A 19,207-nucleotide genomic window follows, 5' to 3' on the forward strand; every position below is an offset into this window, starting at 1 on the left:
AGACCCAGTTTGGGTGCTCCGGCACTGGGGGGTACAGGAATCAGGAAGTCCGTAAAGCACTTGGGGACACCCCCGGCGTTGTTGCCGTTCTCGTTGTGGTAGTGTTAATCAGTTTAACCTTCAGGGTCCAAGTTGAACTATGCGGTTGTTCCCTGTACTTGGACCGGTACTTCTCTCTAGGGGTTTCGTCACACTTGTTCCTCGTTATGGTTATACACTTTGTTGTACGTCGCTCTGGATAAGAGCGTCTGCCAAATGCCTGTAATGTAATGTAATGTAATGTCCCGCCGTCATATACCCACAGATAAACAATAACGTCACATGGAAAGAGCAACGGAGGCCCCTGTAACAGACGACAGGAAACCACCATTAGCATATCTGTAAAAAAAAAAACAACAATAAAAAAAACCCAGAGGTGAGCTGGGAGCGAATTTAAACAGAACACAAAAGCAAACGTGCTCCAATCAGGGCCTGCTTTTCCCGCTCTTATTCGCGTATCCACTAAGAGCCCGTTTTCTGCTGTTCATTCAATATTTAACCAATGAAACGCGCCTTTATTACAATTCACAATTTACAATCAAGTCGTTTGGCGGGTGGATATCGCCATGGCGATGGCAGACGGTGCGAGAGACTGGCGAAGCTACAGTCGCGCAGGCTGGCACACTTCATGAGCAACCGCTGATCTGCAATCAGACTCAATCTGAGCGTGAGTGAGAGGGGGAGGCTGGGGGGGGGGCTGTGAGGGGGGGGGGGGACGACTGGCTCCTCCGGACGAATGCTACCTCCACCCCCCCCCCCCCCCCCCCCGAAGATGTGGGAAGTGGCCACTCCACAGCCCCGCCACGCCTTTTTAAGAGAGCGCGAGCGGACGGGAATAAGGAACAAGGCCCCATCGTCGCCAGGGAGAGAAATCCGAGGAGAGCGGTGGTACGAAGGGGGTGTGCGGCTAGCTTGACCTCTCTCTCTCTCTCTCCCCGTCTCACTCTCTCGCTGCCCCCCGCTCTCTCTCTCCCTCTCTCCCCTCCTCTCCCTCTCTCCCCTTCTCTCTCTCTCCCCCCCCTCTCTCTCTCTCTCTCTCTCCCTCTCTCATTGAGGCAGACCGGTGCTGCTCACCGTCGGGCTGAGAACGCCTGCGTGAAAGTTTCAGAGTAAAAGCATGCGGGACGGAGAACCTGGAGCTTTAGAGGTGAAAGCAGGGGTGTGACAAGGCCATCACCCCCTCATCCACCCGCATCCACCCACATCCACCCGCATCCACCCACATCCACCCATCCCGCCCGGGGGGGGGGGGGGGGAAGGTAAAGGAAAAAGGCAAGGAGTGGAACAGGTCAACTGTGTGTGCGTGTGTGTGTGTGTGCGCGCACAAGAGCTTTGTCCCCATGTGTGTGTGTACGTGGGCACATGTGCGGGCATGTTTAGGAGTTCGCTTTCTTGTTTATGGTTTTGTGCGTGTGCGTGTCTGTGTGTGTGTGTGTGTGTATGCGAGCGTGTGTTAAGGAGTTTGCTTCCTTGTTTATGGTTTCGTCTGTGTGTGTATGCGAGCGTGTGTTAAGGAGTTTGCTTCCTTGTTTATGGTTTCGTGTGTGTGTGTGCATAAGGACATTCGGTCAGTGAGTAAGTGAGTGAGTTGACAGGTAAGTGCACAGGTGAGGAAGAGAGAGAGAGCGAGTGAGGGAGAGAGGGAGAGAGAAACGGAACGAGCGAGGCGGGAGGGGGGTAGAGAGAGAGAGAGAGTGGGAGCGCTGTGTGGGATGTCGCAGGGAGAGAGAAAGTGACTGTGAGTGTTGGGGATAAATCCTTTGGTATGCCTGGCATGTAGCTGCTATGGGGGCGATGCACTGGTTGTGGGGAGGGGGGGGGGTCGCTTGTTTTTTTAAGGAGGATCTATCTGCCGTGGGACAGTTGCCAGCTGGCTCAGCTGTCTGACTGACGATGGTGATGTGGTATCCGTGGCGATTCCAGTCCCCTTACAGTCTCCAGTCGTGGGGGGGGAAGGGGGGGGGCGTTGCAGGTTAGCAGGTGCAGGAAACACACGCAGCTAACAGCACATCTACTACACGCACCTGTGAGAGAGCAGACCCAGACTGAAACGGGTGGGGGTGGGGTTGTGTGTGTGTGTGTGTGTGTGTGGTGTGTGTGTGTGTGTGCGTGTGTCTGTGTGTATCTGTGTCTGTGTCTGTGTCTATCTGTGTGTGTGCGTGCGCATGTGCGTGTGTGTCTGTGTGTGTGTGTGTGTCTGTGTCTGTGTCTGTGTCTGTGTCTATCTGTGTGTGTGTGCGTGCGTGCGTGCGTGCGCATGTGTGTGTGTGTCTGTGTGTGTGTGTGTGTGCGTGCGCATGTGCGTGTGTGTCTGTGTGTGTGTGTATCTGTGTGTGTGTGTGTGCGTGCGTGCGCATGTGCGTGTGTGTGTGTGTGTGTGCGTGCGTGGGACAGTATATCAGTAGCAGCTCATTGTGAGCCCCAGGTCCAGGCTTCAGTGACTGTGTGAGTAGCTCTGAGTCTGGAGCAGTGACAGCAAGAGCCAGTAGGTGCACGCTGTAAAGTGGGTCACACACACACACACACACACACACACACACACACACACACACACAAGGAATACGCTACATAAGCCCTGCATATAACACACAGGAGAACCTCAGTCAGTCAGTCATGATAAACCTCCCGGACCCAAATCCAGGGCTTTTATGATTATTGCATTTTTCCCCCTTTCTCTCTCCCAGCAGGTGTCCGAGACCTGACCTCAAAACAGGACAATAGGACAGGGGGCTGCTCAAGCAGAAGAGCTGCTGCCCGTCGTCTTTTGTCTTCCGCAAGTGACACCCCCCAGCAGCGGAGAGTCCTGCGTCCTGTCTGTGAGGCGCAGAGTCGCAGCCTGAGGAACGTCAGCGCTGGGCTGTGCTGTGCTGTGTGTAGCGCTGGGCTGTGCTGTGCGTAGCGTCTGAACGTCGCTGGGAAACGGATGAAAGGGCTAAAATGCTGAAGCTACGGAGGGAAAAGATTCTCATCTTTCCGTTTATTTCTTCTTTTTGTTTTTTTTCAACGAAGGAGGAGAGAAACTCCTGTGCGCGTTTTCGTTTGCGCTAGCGACAAGCAGCGACACAGCACGTGCACGGCAGTGAGCAGCACTCACTGTCTTAGGAAGAGCAGCGTCAAAGAGTTCTCTTTCAACCACTCTCTCTCCTCTCTCTCTTTCTCACTCACTCTCCCCCCCCATGCTCTCTTTCTCTGGGTCAGTGCAGGAGCTGCATCAGGCTCTCTCTCGCTCTCCCCGCCCTCACTCTCAATTTCTCTCTCTCTCTCTCTCTCTCAGTGCAGTAGCTGTATCAGGCTCTCTCGTCCCCCTCCCCCCCCCTCTCTACCCCCCCTCTCTCTCTCTCGCTCGCTCCTCTGGCCGTGGGTGAGGAGGTGAAAAGGGAGGCGCAGGCTACAGAGCACAGGGGCGGCCTAACAGACCTGCCCTTATTACCATTATTAAAACTGCACTGTGGGGTGCGCTGAAGCAGTCTGAATGACATCAGTGTGGCTACTGTACTGCTGTACCCAACCGCCGCCCGGCTGGGGGGGGGGGGGCGAGGGGGGGAGGGGGGTGAGACAGGGTCAGCCTTGTTCATGCTCCTCTAATCACACTCCTTATCTGCCTGGCCACTCTCCCTCCCACAGCCCCCCTCCCTCCCCATTCTCCCTCCTACCTGAGGTGTAAGGAGCACATTTACATGAGCGATAAGGGGAGGGGGGGGGGGATGGTTGTGGATTGACAGTTGAGCCGTAAAAAACAAGTGGTCAGCAAGTTTGAGCCTTCCCGAGCTGAGTGTGAGTCTCACACAGTTGGGTACTGCCTCTGAGCTACGGTCACCTTCACCGTACGGTGGAGCTCTGGCCTGGAAAAAGGCGGTGAAGAGAGCTGTAGGCTGAGAGTAGCGCAGTTCTCCAGACAGGAGGAACCACAGGTCCGGGAAGGACCCTGTGTGTTTTATTATGTGTGTAACACCCCCAACCCCCCCACCCCCTGCCCCCCAACCCTTTTCAAAGGACCTCACAGGCCCCGCCCCTCTCCATTCAGCCTCTGCCTCTCAAAAGCGGAGCTCACTTTAACCCCCAGCTGCCCCGCCCGCCCCACAAAAGGAGCCCATTCACTGCAGCTTCCTGGTGCAGCATCACTCATTCCCCTTTCACCCTAACCCTTCTCCCCCCCCCCACCGCACCCCCACCCTCCTCCTCCTCCTCTCCCCTCGGTCTCTGGGTTTGGCATGGGAACGGGGCGGTGCCGGAGGGGTCAGGTTGTGTGAGAGCAAGGTCAATTTTATCACGGGCATTCCAGGAGAAGATCCCCTGGAAACTGTAGGCCTACAGTTAGCCCCTCGCAGCTCCCCCCCCCGCCGCCCACCCCGGGCCCCCCCCCTCGGCTCAGCGCTCCCCTTTTCCAGCAGGAGCAGCGCAGAGTCACAGGCAGCATACTAAACACCCCCTCAGACCAGCTGGGCCCAGCGAGAAGAGAGGCAGGCCAGAGAGCGCCACAGGCAGGCCCCAGAGTGGGGGAGGGGGTGTACCGGTCTACAGTCTCTTTTTTTGGGTGGGGTGGGGGGGGTGGGAGGCCAGTTTGGCTGAAGGGGCTGGGGTGGGGGGGGGGTCTGTTTTCACTAAGCTGGAATAATCTGGGCGCGGGTTCAAAACAGATGTTTCTATAGGAGCTGCAGACACTCGAGAAATCCTAAGGTACAGAGAGAAAGGGAGAGAAAGAGACAGAGAGAGATAAAAGAAGAAATGGGATGAAATAGAAAGGCAGGACGGAGCACAGGGAGATGGGGGGGGTGAAACAAGTGCAAACTCTGCACGCGTCATGACGTCTGCTGCCCGACAGCGAAGAGAGGCTTCCGGAAAGAGCGCTTTTTTTTTTTCCCGAAACAGCGGGCAGACCCCTCCCCCCGCTCTCTGAAAGGGCAGCGAGCGGAGCGAGGAGGGCGGGACTCCAGAACTACGAACGCCGCCGCGGCACCGCGGCGAGGCCAGCAAGGCTACCGAGCTAGCCGCTGATCAGCAGCGACACGGCGGGGCTAGCCGGTTAGCCGCGTACCACAGGGAATTATAGGAGTTTTGGGGGGAGGGGAGGAGGGGTTGTGAAGGGACGCGGCCGGTCGCTTGGCTGACGCGGGTCGGGGGCGCAGAGGCGTGAGATGGGGTGACGCCCCCTTACGGCACGTCTGGCCTCGGGCGTGGGGGTGCCAGGCAGGGAGGGAGGGGCCACAGAGACCCTGGGAAAGGGGCCACATGACGGAGTGGTCTCGAGGATCAGTTGTCACTCACTGACTCAGCTAACACTCACTCTCTCAGACCGGAATCAGAGTCCTCAGCTAAAACTCGGCCTCACTACAGAAACTCACTCTCCAGACCGGAATCAGAGCCTCACTACGCTCATAAACTCACTCTCCAGACCGGAATCAGAGCCTCACTACAGCTCAAACTCACTCCAGACGAATCAGAGCCTCACTCGTCAAAACCACTTCCAGACGGAACTGACCCCCACACTCATCCTCCTCCCCTAGATCCGAATAGAGCCTGATCCAGCTCCAGTAAACCACTCTCCAGACCGGAATCAGAGCCTCACTACAGCTCATAAACTCACTCTCCAGACCGGAATCAGAGCCTCACTACAGCTCATAAACTCACTCTCCAGACCGGAATCAGAGCCTCACTACAGCTCATAAACTCACTCTCCAGACCGGAATCAGAGCCTCACTACGGCTCATAAACTCACTCTCCAGACCGGAATCAGAGCCTCACTATACAGACCGGAATCAGAGCCTCACTACGACTCATAAACTCACTCTCCAGACCCTAATCAGAGCCTCACTACAGCTCATAAACTCACTCTCCAGACCAGAATCAGAGCCTCTTCCTGTACATGCATGGGAAACTGCCACCCCGCCACCCCCCCACACCCACCCCCGCCCCCTATGCATGCGAATGGGTCACATGATCCAGCTCTCACAGGTTGTTTTGGGGAAGAAAAGACAAACAGTGGTTTTACGCCCCTCAAAGAAAGGGTCGCGCTCGCTAAAGCTCGTCCCCTCAGGGGTTGGATGAGTCCGGGGTTGCTGGGTGCCCCGTCCCGTTAAGGCGCTGTCCCAGTGTGCGGAAGCGCCCCGCACACGGGCCGGTACGGAATTCGGACTGTGTCCCGGCGAGGACAGCATCCCGACAGCCCTGCGAGGCGTAATCCGCACCACACCCACGCCTCTGAACCGCGCCCGCATCCAAACCCCAAAACCCCCGCAGGCGGAAGCAGCGGCAGGGCGGACTGCGAGTCAGCGCTCTCCCAAACCGACGACGGCGGTAACCGGGCGCGATCGGTGAGCGCCATCAGGCATTCCAAAAATCAGGAGGCAGAGCGGGGAAAAGAGAATTTTAAAACAGGAAGGCTCTGGGCCCATTCAAACGTTTTTCGACGTGCAGTACCGCGTTCATCAGCGGAAGGGTGTTGCGTGCGTGGCGTACACCCTCAGCCATAAGATCTCGCATGAAGTGTACAGATTAATCAGAGAAGAGCGGCTCAGCACAGACCCTATTTTCAGTTGGGCTATTAAAAGGAGCGTTTAACTTAGCGTTGCACAAATTCTGCAAGGCTATCTAACCGAAACGCGCACGGAAGGTGTCAGAAACGCGTCTATTTCAGAATGCGGTTTCCCCCACTCGCCCTCCGAAACAGACACGCGATCGTCGAATGCCGAGAAGACTCAGACGCGCTCGCCGGAGCGAACGCATCGCCTCGCGATTACCATGTACACACTTCGGCCATTTAAGCAAGTGCGTTTAGCCGAGGCGGCTAACGAAAGCGCGCTGCGCGCGGTAAGCAAACGCCATAGGAAGCTAGAAGATGAGCACAGTTGAAATTACACATTTATAAGTGCCACATCACCTGTGAAATAATGGGCTAGCTCTACTAGGGAGCAAATTGAAAATGGTGAGTTTGAGATGATTGCGGAAAAGAGCCAGTGAATGTGTTTTCAGGGTCGAATATGTAAGGTCGTTCCGCATAGGGGCGGAGGATATGGGGGGGGGGGGGTCAGGGAAGTGGCTATTGGGAGCTGAAAGGGGCGGGACAGCCTGCTGTAGAGAGGACGCTGAACGGACCGGTCTAGGTTGGAGCAGTCGCTGTGACCACCATTGCCTGAAGAGAGGAAAGGGTGGCGCCATTCACCGCCTGGTTGTGACAGGATGACCCCCGGGCAGCCACCAGAGGCCAATTAAAGGTGTTCAAAGGCGGCGCGGCGGGTGTGAATTTTGGCAGTTTGAAGACCGGGCAGGTGGGCGGGCAGGCGGCAGCATTCTGGACCAGGGGCACTGGCCTGACGGCAGAGGCCTGTAAGCCAGCAGGCGAAGGGTTACAGTAGTCCAGACGAGAGATTAAAGGGGCTTATACCAGCAGATGTGTTGCCTCTTTGGCTGAGGAGGGGCAGAGTCTCCCTGATGTTGTGTGGGGAGGGGGGGGGTGTTACTGCAGCATCTTCAGGAAGCTCAGATGGTCATCTCAGGCCATACTCAGGGTCTGGGGGGGGGGTGGGGTGGGGGGATGCTGCAGCATCTTCAGGGAAGCTCAGATGGTCATCTCAGGCCATACTCAGGGTCTGGTCAGACACTGAAGCAGAAGCAATAATCCGTGGGAAACCCTTTAGCAGGAAGCACTGGGGCTCGTCCAGTTGTTAATTTTCGCTCCTTGCATCCTTTCCTCGTGTCCTTTCCTCGCTCCCTAGCGCCACCCGACGGAGGATGTGAGGAAAGGACGTGGGGACGGAGGACTCAAGGAAATTTGGCATCTTCGCTCTTCTTCAAACAGGTCGATCATTTATACGTCAAACGTTCAACAAAAAAAAAAAAAAAACTTCCGCAAAGGCTGCACTCCCCCTTCAGCCCATTCTCAAGTCAACGGCCCGAGCTGATCCATCTCATTCAGGTTTTAAGAACCTCGAGACACTGTCGAGAAGGGCAGTGCGCCCAAAAATACACAGACCCAACTTTTTACCCAACAGTTAAATATTTATAAATGCTTAATATTTTACATAAATTGGGGACCTTCACAGGGTACTAGAGAAGAGCACTCAATGGAGGCAGCCTTTTCAGCTCAGACTAAAGGAGCACATCCTATCAGTGACATCACCGCTTCGCCCTAGCCTTGCCGGAAGGAGAGCGGCCTCATTATCACACAGCGATCAGAGAGAGAACTGCGCACGCGAACTTCCGCAAAGGCTGCGCTCCCGCACCCTCGCTGAAGCCCTCCCCTCCAGGAGCCTCCTCGCTCCTCCAAGGAGCGTCCAACGGACTGGAACGTCCTTAAAGATGGCGGACCGTGATCCGTTTCTGGGCCAGACGAGGACCGGGGAGACGAGGACGGATAAAACAAGCGACCGGAACGAGCGCTAGGAGCGCCGCCTTCCTCCGCGCCGAGCCCCAGGTGGTCGGCTGACACCCAGGCTGCAGCGTCAGCTAGGCCTCCAGAAAGGCACGGCCTCAGCCTGGGCGTCGGGGAGGGGCAGAGTGAGAACGCGGAGACTCCATTTCATCACGAGCCCATTACGAGCAGCTTTAAGGGGCCAAGCAAGCGCGAGCCACGAACACTCCCAATTCGATTTGGGCTCAGCGCATTCCACGGTCCGCGGCGGTAATTGGCGCGATTGTTACCGCCGCGGACGACTCATTCAAACGCAATTAAAGCGGCGTGCGGGACAGGCAGTCCGGCCACAGAGCGCTGAAAGCCAAGCCAAGTCAGTTAGCCAAATCGCATCTTCAGTTTGACTGCGCGTTTCTCAAGCCGCCAGAGTCAATGCCAGGGCAGTGAGTAGGGAGGAGAAAAAAAAAAACAACTGCGGAGCTGTCTAACTCGATTTCATAAATAGCTGACCTCGGCACGCACGCGGACGGACAGAATGGAGCCACTGAGAGAGAAGGCCTGGGGGATGGGCGGATGTGAGGAATACCCCGTCGCCCCCGACAACGAGCTGCGGGCTTCGTAAAATTGGTCCCCCAGGCCCCCCCCCCGACCCCCTCTCCAATCCCCTGTCTTGTTAAGCCCCCCTTTAAATTATTTGTGGCGCAAATCCAAAATTTTTTGTTTTACGGGGTCGGGCTTAGTTGAGGCAAACATGCTCCTGTTCCTAACAACGTTAATTAATGAATGATTGAATAAAGGAAACGGCAAATAAAATAAACCAACAACTAAACAAACAACGTTTAAATACCAGAAACAGAAATGCTGTTTCTCGCAGGGCAAATTGAGCCAGTTGGCCCCTAAGGGCTATGACTGGAATGGATTATTTATGCCGTTTCCACACTCTTGTGCCACCAGCAGTTGCTCTCAGGTCCACTTTCGGCAGGGACAGGGTTCTGGGCCTGCGATTAATCTTTCACCAGGTTAAACGACTTCCCATACAAGGTCATACCTACACTCAAATTAACCCAGCACTTCTAAACACAAAAGTAAACAAACATCTTTTCTTTTATTTTGGCATTTTCATGAAGCGTGGCCAGTAATCACCGCCCTGTAAACTTCTGCTTGCTCTGAAAGCCCCCTTCAGCCCATTCTCCACTCAACGGCCCGTGCTGATCCATCTCATCTCATTCAGGTTTTAAGAACCTCAAGACACTGTCGAGAAGGGCAGTGCGCCCAAAAATACACAGACCCAACTTTTTACCCAACAGTTAAATATTTATAAATACTTAATATTTTACATACATTGGGGACCTTCACAGGGTACTAGAGAGGAGCACTCAATGGAGGCAGCCTTTTCAGCTCAGACTAAAGGAGCACATCCTATCAGTGACATCACCGCTTCGCCCCAGCCTTGCCGGAAGGAGAGCGGCCTCATTATCACACAGCGATCAGAGAGAGAGAACTGCGCACGCGAATCCAGACACGCTGCAGCTGTCTGTGAGTTAGCACCTCGGCCCGTAAATCAGCACTGCTGAGCACGAACCAATAAGAGCGCCCGAACGAGGCGAGGACTCGTCCTACGGGCCGTCCGAGGAGCGCGGGCGGCGAAGCTCCGCGACCTGTTCCAGGGTCCGAAGGTTTCCTAAATTACTCGGGACCCGCAGCCGCCCGTTATCCACCGCCCGAATCTGACAGAGGGGGCCCGGGACGCGTAGACGGGACAGTGCGGTGGATGGGAGCGGCGATGGAGGCCGCCCGCGGGCCTGTCCGCCTGCTGCTGCCGCCGCTCCTCTCTCTCCCCTTCCGCTCGCCCTTTTTCTTCACGCGACTGCTGGAGCGAGAGAGCGGGAGATGGGCTTACGTAACGCGTCCGATGTTGACACAAAAACAGCAGCCTCCCCTGCCTGATTTTCATCATGCTAGTGCAGTAGCCTGTGGTTCTGTGGCTGTATGGCTCAGAGGAGTATGAATCCATTATATGCACTTCCCCCACTCAGTCTCAGTCAGGCCTCCGGGGCCGTCTGCGGATGAGAGTGAAGGCCGGAGTGCAGCAAGGCCCAGACCTTGGGTCCATCTCAAGTTGGTGGAATTTTGACGAGTGAAATTTAAATCCAACATAAATACTTTTTGGTGTGGAGGGAGGAAATGGAACAAATCAGTGATTGTTGTGGTACATTTTGAAAGAGGAGAAATGATTAGCTTAACTGCCACATTCTTCTATAGGAATATCTCCATTCCAGCATACATTTGAGAGACATCCCCCAACCATGAAAGTCCACTATGGCATAACTGTTCACTGCGTGAACACTAAGGCATAACCATATCTTGCGTATTTACATAAACTGCAATGAAACTTGCAGTGAAACAGCAGCCTACTCTTGGTAACTGACTTGCGTCAAATCCACATACACACTCAACCGTTGCCAACTATGTCAAATGGCAGATTACCAATTTAGCCAATTTACGAGGCTTGTGACACAATGGCAGCATTGCGCCATTCTTGTATTTTTTTTTCCTCCTGTTTGGTTCTGTTTCAGGCTCCGCGTCAGACAGAAGCCCATGTGAGACGCAGGCATGTGGCCTAAAGACTCGCTAAAGAGAGAGGCCCGTACTGTGCACACAGACTTGGCTCGGTTGTACTCGAAGATTCAGACCATGCCATGCAACATTGCACATTGTACTTGAAGTGACAATGTGCAATGTTGGTCAGGGAGGGGGGAGGGGGGGGGAAGGAAGGGGCTCTGAAGTATGGTGTGAACATACGGCGTCTTCCCGTGCTTTCACACTTCAGCAGAAAATCTGCTGCCACTTCCGCATACGAGCGCGGGGGTTACCACAGCGCAGCGCTGCGCGGAAGAGAGATAAAAATGGCCACCGACCGTTAGCGACAGAGAAAACAAACACGACGCCGCGCTTCCTCGTCGCCGCTGACAGGTGGGCATGCAGCCAATCAGAGGACGGGGGGGGGGCATTATTTGAATCTCCCTCCAGGAGCGCAAGCCTTACCCAGGTTCATTTCTCGGGAGGTGGCGGGGAACGGCCCGGCACCCCGTCCGAGCGGCGGGGCGGCCCTGTTGAGTCGGTCGCCGCGGCGGCGGGCGAAGACGCTGGGTTAATAATTAAACACCTCCCCTCGCACGCGCTGCCTCTCGCCGTGACCGCCAGGATCATCTGGCCCGGGATGCGAGCGGACAGAAGCAGCCAAAATAAAGTGCGCCGACTGGGCGCTGGGTCATTATGACAAAAGAGACACTCGGGCTTGCCCGGGGGGGGGGGGGTGGGGCAGGACGGAGGGTGGGGGGGTGGGTTTAATGGAAAAATGAAAAAAAAACGATCGGTGAGGTTGAAGTAATAAGCAAGGATAGACTGCTGAAGGGGACAAGGAGTAAAACAGAGGCTGGGAGAGGAAGCGAGAGAAGGAGAAATGAGAACAGGAGAGGTGTAGCAGCAGGGCCTTCCCTGCAGTCTGAGGGGGGGGCCCCCTTGATCGAATTTTGTGCCGCCTCCACAAAAAAACATTATAAATACAAGCGTTGCGCTTCTGTAAAAAAAAATAATAAATAAAACTTGTGTAGCCTTGCTGAAGCATCCTCTGGGAGCCTCCTCGGTCCTCGCTCCTCCAAGGAGCCTTTAACGGGTCAGAATGTTCTTAAAGGTGGTGGACCTCGCCTTCCGGGTCAGGTAAGGACCGAGGACAGGAGGACTGATAAAATAAACCGCAGGAATGCGCTCCAGCTGATCTCCCTGGCTCATACTGGCCATAACAACCCAGGCTTTGTCTCTAGGAAAATGAGGCATGTCGAGCCTTAATTTGATTCCAGCTGATTTTTTTCCTGACAAAAAATGTAGGTCAGGAGATAAGGAAGCAAAATAAATAAATAAATAAAAAAAATACACAAGCTGAAGCTTCACTAAGGGACACTATTTGTGAAGTCCTTGAATATTTAACTAGTCAGCATCTTAAAAATCCTACCCACTGACTAATTTTTATTTGGATGAAATTAAAATGAATAAATTAATTGATCAATAATTCACATTCCATTATTATCAAAGGGGCCTTCAACAGGACAGATCAAGGCAATTCAAGGACAAAGAGACCTACTTCATACTGCTTGTTAGCCACCAACGATCAGGTATTTCTCTAAACAAAATGTATTCTTTTTGACCTAATTAAACTGGCCACTGTTTATATACCTCAGTCACACCGGATTGGTTGGGTCTGTGGGGCGGGTCCGTGGGCGGGTGTGGAGGTGCGAAGAAGAGCCACAGGAGGCAGAAACCACAGCAGTGTTTAAAGTTGCGGCTCTGCTTCTGCCGGGTTCAGCAGCGCCCAACGTGAAGGAAGCGGGGCCACTTCAAAGCGGATAAGACACCGTCGGCCTAACCCATGCATAAACACCTCCATTTCATCACACGTAGGGGGGGCAGGGCCTACTGCGGAGGCGTGCTCACACTGCAGCCACTGCTTTCTCCCGCACGACACGGCACGCTATGAACTGAAACCCCGCTGGAGATCAGCGTTGGTCAGCCACACTGCAGACACCCTGGTGAAAATGTAGGGCAGGGGTCACCCATCGGAAAGGGCTGCTGTGGGTGCAGCGTTTTCCCCCCCAACCGAAAACACTTACACACCTGATTCTGCTAATCAATGGCCTTAGCACAGACTCTAGCAGTTGAGTAGCACAATCAGGTGTGTAACTGATCAGTTTGAAGTTGGAACAAAAGCCAGCACTCACACCAGCCCTTTATGGATAAGACTGAGGACCCCTGACCTATGAGTACAGATGCACTTCACCACTCACAGACAAGGGGTGTGATTTCTCCCGGTTAATCGGGAGACACCGATTTTCACACCCCAAACGCCTGGGGCAGGGGCAGAGGCCTCGTGCACGTCTCACGCACGCAGAGCGAGGGCCTCCGCTCTGACAGCCGACAGTGGGAGAGGATGTTCAGCGGCAAAACCGAACAGCCCCAGGGACACTCCGCTGACATCCTCTCCCTCACAGAAGGACAGGGTATCGGGGAAATCCACGCATTTTGCGCTTTGACCGATGGTCCTTTATCTACCGTTGCCATGTTAAAAGCGGTCGTGACAGCACTGAACGCGACCGACTCTTCAGAAGTGGACCTCAGCCACAATTCAACACTTACTACACACCGCCGTGGTATTGCAGCTAGCAAGGCATGAAGTCACAGCCAGACATACACCAGCGCCCGCGCGCACACAGACACACACAAACACTAGCACGCACGCACACACACAGGTGCATCACACACACACACACGCACACCTCTCCGATTCCTCCCAGTTAATCAACAGGGGAAAATAAACAGAGGATGATAGATGGTATTGCATCAGGACAATCCTCTAGTCTTCCGGGTGACTAATCGTGGTCACGGGGGCGGGGAAAGACGGTTGGGTCTCTGGCCTAGAAAGCCTCCAGGGTAAATGTACATAGGCTAAACACAGAGGTGGAAATTTCTCGAGTCAGTGTGGATAGACAGACACAAGCCATCATACAGAAAAAACAGGGAATGTTAGGTTTAGAGACGCCTGATGTAGCCATCTTGTTCCTCTAAACCGACTAGGTTGAAATTAGGCTTAGTTACTGGAAGCTATGCTATGTTCTAACCAACATTGACTCTCCTCCACCTCTCCCTTAAATTCCAGAGTTATTTATGCAGTTTTTAATCCATTTTTTTTACTAGTAAAATACAGTTCAGTATTGCCCGTGACCACTGCATCTCCACTGAAACTACAAGTCTCAAAAAACACCTAAAACATGTCACCCTGAAGGTAACACCATACACAAATTCAAGTTCAAGTTAAATTATTCTTCAAGTTCTTCAAGCGGACATTTATTACACTGCCTGGCTCCAAAGATATCAAACTTCGATTCCGTGCTAAATTCATTATACATTACGTGTTTATATGTTTTTTTAATCCATGAGAAGACGATATCATTATTTTGTCGTTGATAAAACAACCACAATATTCTGTTTTTCATTTTTAGTCACCCAGTAATAAAGAAGAAACTTTCCTGATATATTCAAGGACACATTTTAAAATGTTTAAAATCGCTTTAACTTCAACGCAAAGACTGCTGCGATATTACACGGGACGGCGTATTGTGATGTGCGCTTGATACCTTTGGACCCTGGAGGCATAGTTGGATGTCAAACTAAATTAACGTATGCCAGCTCTTTGGCCACCGCCAGTTGTTCAGGATTTCATATAACGTTAGTGCGTTGCAGTGTCCAGAGCGGAAATGCTATGGGGCAATATTAATGTGAAAGCCATGTACCTAATTCAGTACGTCAAAGTATTCGAACAGCTACTCCGTCTGACAGGATGGGAGGCGGCAAAAAAGAAAGGAAGGATAAAACTAACTATTTTTTAGATGGTCTGATGGCTAACTCCACCTAAGCAGCACCTGTTTCAACACGTTAGACTACCGAGATGCATGGCCAAGCCACTGCAAGCTGAGAAACGACATTGACCACAGCACACGTACAGTTTTTCGATGAGTAACGTCAGCTAGCCTACACCTTGATTGGTGCCTTCATTTCGTTAGGCTATTCTGCTTGCTAGCTAGCCTAACTAAATCAAGCGTGAATAAATAAACAAAGGGCGGTGGACGCTAGCTTCTTAGGTTTTTGTCCTACGGGTCGCCCTGAATGGATGATAATTTGGATTATTCTTTAGATAATAACTACCTAGTCAAATAACTAGGATGGTACAAACGTAGCCAACGTGAACAAGCTTGTGTGCGCACATGCAATAGTTTTAATGCCAGACAACCTGAAACGAACCTGAAATTTGCTTAACATCGCTAGTCTAGCTAGCATTCTCCATCATTCTAAACTAACGCTAGACTACCTCGCAAACGAGCAAAAACACATTTCGAGAGAGGAAATCGATAAACTGGCTTCATATTAAGTAACTCCCCATCAGCGGTTCCGTTAAGAAAAACAAATGTACTACGAATTCTCCGAATCGTGGCGACAGGATCAGCGCGGCTGTAACTAATGGCAACAACAACAGCATCGACAGCCAGTTAGCAACGCGTAACGAACAGGCTGTACTACATCCATGGGGTAGCACTGCTTCTGTCCGCAAAGAGTTAATTTCCAAATACGCGGTTTGTTGTTTTTTTTTTCCTTTTATCGATTTTTCAAATTACCACAACAACACAAATAGATTAAAATGTACGGAAACAAGTCGTTCTGTTGACTCACCACCATTCCGATATCCCGGTTCAGGGGGTGAGGTAGGGGTCGGGTGGACTCCGTCTTCAAATTCAAGCTCTCTCCCTCTTTGAAGTAGCTAGCCAGCTAGCTCGCTGGACGTTCCTGGTAAACGTGTGACCAGAATCCCTTCTCCCCTTTTCCTCGCGTCGATAATTTAACCTCGCAATATTTCACCTCACATTTTGAAGGTATGGATGCCCTGCGCTGGCTAACTCGCGGCAAACAAGACTAGAGAAACAACAACGGGACCGCTCTCCAGCCCGTCTCTTGCAAGCCAGCTAACCCCCAAGAAGACAGAATGAGAGGGAGGAGAGAAGGAGAGATAGAGGGAGGAGGGGGGCGCGGCGAAATGCTAGATGCTTTGACTAGCTATAAAGCAGCACCATGCCTTTCGGTGAAATAAAACAAATAGTGTAGGCACTGGCACGATTTATTTATCTAGCTGGTTACATCGACCCATCAATGTGAACAAGAGGACTCTGTAAATCATATAAAGCGGTTGTTCACGGATCCCTCATTGGAACCAGAGGTCCGTTTGTCTCTGGCGCGGCCGTCGATTCATTGGTGTCACAAAGCCATGTGGGTTGGGAATGGCCTGCCTATCCCTCATGCAAACTAATGCAAAACGTCTTCGGGATCACTTCGCCTCTACCACATTAGCTGTGGCGGTTAAATGTGTGTATACCGCAAATGTGCAGGCTCGGGGAAAGTTAGAAATACTTAAAAATGTAAGACTATAATACAAATATTGATAAATACGGGTGTTGTTGGTAGCATTTCACAAATCTGTACTAAACAGCGGATTTTAGGTGAGCTGTCATACTACGCGCACCCCTATACGGACAGAATGAGACGGCCCATTGATGTGCCTGCCCCTCTGGACAAAAGGTATTGTGGAGCGGAAGGCAGGGAGAAGCGCTCGGGATGTCTAATATTCCGAACAGCTGACTTGCCGGACCAAATCACCACGTCTCAGTTAGCCTAGTACAGCCTCTGGACCTGCGTAAGTGAAAGTGTGTAGTTTACGTAGGCTACACGTTACCGGAGCCAACCGTGCGGCTGGGTTTACTCGAGACCGTTATCGCCTCGTTCCTGGACATCCCTTACCCATAACCACGACAAGAGGGGTTTCGGTGCACAGAGTAGGCTACTGCATGTCTGGACCAGGCACAGTGTATGCTTACACCGCCCTCCTTTGACCGTGGCATTTCAGTGGAGCAATGAGGTGTTATAGTGTGAACCGGGGCTGTAAATAATTTAATGAAAACAGACAAAAGTCAGCTGGACCAAATACCAAGACTAACACAACATGGTCTACAGACATCCATTACGAGATTGCAACAGAATCTTGTAAGTAAGCTAAGTTCACATTTATGTAGAAAAAATGTGAACGCATTAAAAATTCACGGGGCAAGTCAACCAAAGAAAAAAAAATGTAGGCAAGTCTTCCCAGTTTGAGAAGTTAATAAAACAGCTGAATAATTTATGCTAATGTTATATTGCTACCGATACCACCAACCCTGTGCGTTCTGCTGAACGCTCGAGATTCATTATTTGACACAGATCAGGAGTTCAGACCATAAGCGGACGGTTTATATAGCATAGGTCTACGTCAGCTGCACCTTATATGATAAAAGTGCTTGTGATAATTCATTTACATTGACAATAAACATGAAAAACGCACGTTTTCCGCAACTAATAACGTGCTGGGCTCAGATAAGCATAGGCTATACATGCTGTACAAGTATGTAGCCTATTTTAATTAATCCAATACAAACAGACGCACTATTCTGCGCTTATAAATCAATAGTTTCCCCTTATTTTCAGCGATGGTATGTGAGGGTGCTTTGTGTAAGCAAGGTGAAACACAGGAACATTTGCAACTTCCTATTAACCACTTGTCACTGAAACCGGATATGCTACCTATGCAGTCCCAAACAAATAATAATAATACTAATCATAGGCCTAATAATAATAAATCGTTCGACAACCACAGGCCGATCAACATTTGTCCCGTTCCACACCTCCTGATAAACCAGTGAGGAAGTGCGTGGAGTGAAATGCACGAAACGATGGCATCAAATGATAGTCATAATTCTAACGGTCGTTCCACACAGACCAGTGCTAAACAAGTCCATATACATTAGCCTACGAGCGGCTAAATATCAGCACTGAATTAGAACGCCGTCGATAAACTCCGTATAACGTAAAAGGCAAGAAATTGGCTACATAGAACGCAGCAGCTGGGCGCAGCAGCTTTTGACATACCTGTCGCTCTGCGTTGCATGGTGCTTCAGACGCAGCGCTCCAGTGTCACGGTGACTACAGTATGTTCAAATACAGAAGTGGTTAGACTTCACTTCTCTATCGTCTCGCGTAGGCCATTGGCGCCCGCTGCCTCCGGAAAGTTCACGCTCCTCTGAAAATAGGAAACGCGCCTTAGCCGAATCTCCATTTCTGCATCTTACGAGAAAAGCCTCATGCAACAGGGGAAACGCCGTCACAACAAGGTAGATGCTCAACGCAATAGGGTTACTTTTGTCTCTGCCTATTCCGAATTTATCAGCGTCGTACACGGTTGGGCATTTTCATTTTAGATTTGGATCACAGAGTTGCGTTGTCAACACGGGATGAGCGCTTATTTTCAGAATAGACAAATTTAAGGTGCAACAACCACCCCGTTGTAAATCACCAAGAAATTGTCACACCAGATGACAAGACGACAGAAAAAATCATTTATGAGTACATGCCATTCAGCCAAATTTAACCTCACTAATTATCTACGAATTATGCGCCTGTGCACGTATCCATGGGTTCAGTGAGCTCCTTGTTGCCTATGGCCACTAGTTAGCTAGGAAACAACCCGCATGAACATCCAGTGACTTTGTTGATTTTGTTTCACATCATTACACTTCAATTTCCAAAACTAAACACAATCTTTCATTTTGGAGAAACCACGTGTACTGGCACCCTTCAGAACACCTGTTGCAAATACGTAACTTGTTATTAGTTTTCTACATGGCTCCAAGGAAAAACATTCAAGTTAATCAAAGGACGTATGCGAATAATATACATCCGTTGATATGCCCAATTCCTGTGAAATCCAGAGTTGAAAATATATATGCAATGGTGTAGTGCAACTGTTTCTTTGTAGAACTGCTTCACCCCATTTACAAGTGTTCAGAGGACATACACATTATCACCATCTCTAGCATCACGTGACACCGGCACCCCGTGCTGACGAATACTGAGGGATTTGTGGCTCAGTGGATGCCGAGGCGTCAGAAGCAGAGCAGGTGACGACATCCGTTGCACTCGCACTTGGTTAGCTCACCCAATTGATAACTGGTTGTTCTACAAACGGTAGTCACCACAAGAACAGCCACTGTGTTGAACTCCATTTTACCGGCGTGATTAAAATCTTGTTGGGTCTTCCGAGTCTGTCGACTTAATTTATCGGTCTTTGGCGCCCTCTAGTAACGGCTTCTGGAACAACACATCCTCATGTAAGGGGGGGTGGATTACACAGTA

The 19,207-nt window shown here is 51.6% G+C and overlaps 1 protein-coding gene across 6 annotated transcripts in view; it reads right to left on the reverse strand.

Moving 5' to 3' along the window:
* Window positions 1-19,094, reverse strand: part of arhgap33 (Rho GTPase activating protein 33) — a 67,298-nt gene extending 48,204 nt beyond the window's left edge. For 3 of the 6 annotated variants that reach the window (XM_064305195.1, XM_064305204.1, XM_064305169.1), the window contains exon 1: window positions 17,945-19,094. Coding sequence is in view for 2 of the 6 variants with exons in the window: in XM_064305169.1 (XP_064161239.1) it covers window positions 17,945-17,963 (19 nt within the window). In the remaining 4 variants the exon portion in view is untranslated. Of the gene's footprint in view, window positions 1-15,664; window positions 17,914-17,944 lie in introns of those variants that run through there. The other 3 variants (XM_064305186.1, XM_064305177.1, XM_064305213.1) reach the window with 2 other exon arrangements.
* Between the last annotated feature and the right edge of the window lie 113 nt (window positions 19,095-19,207).

Source organism: Anguilla rostrata, chromosome 1, assembly GCF_018555375.3.
Source record: "Anguilla rostrata isolate EN2019 chromosome 1, ASM1855537v3, whole genome shotgun sequence".
NCBI lineage: Eukaryota > Metazoa > Chordata > Actinopteri > Anguilliformes > Anguillidae > Anguilla > Anguilla rostrata.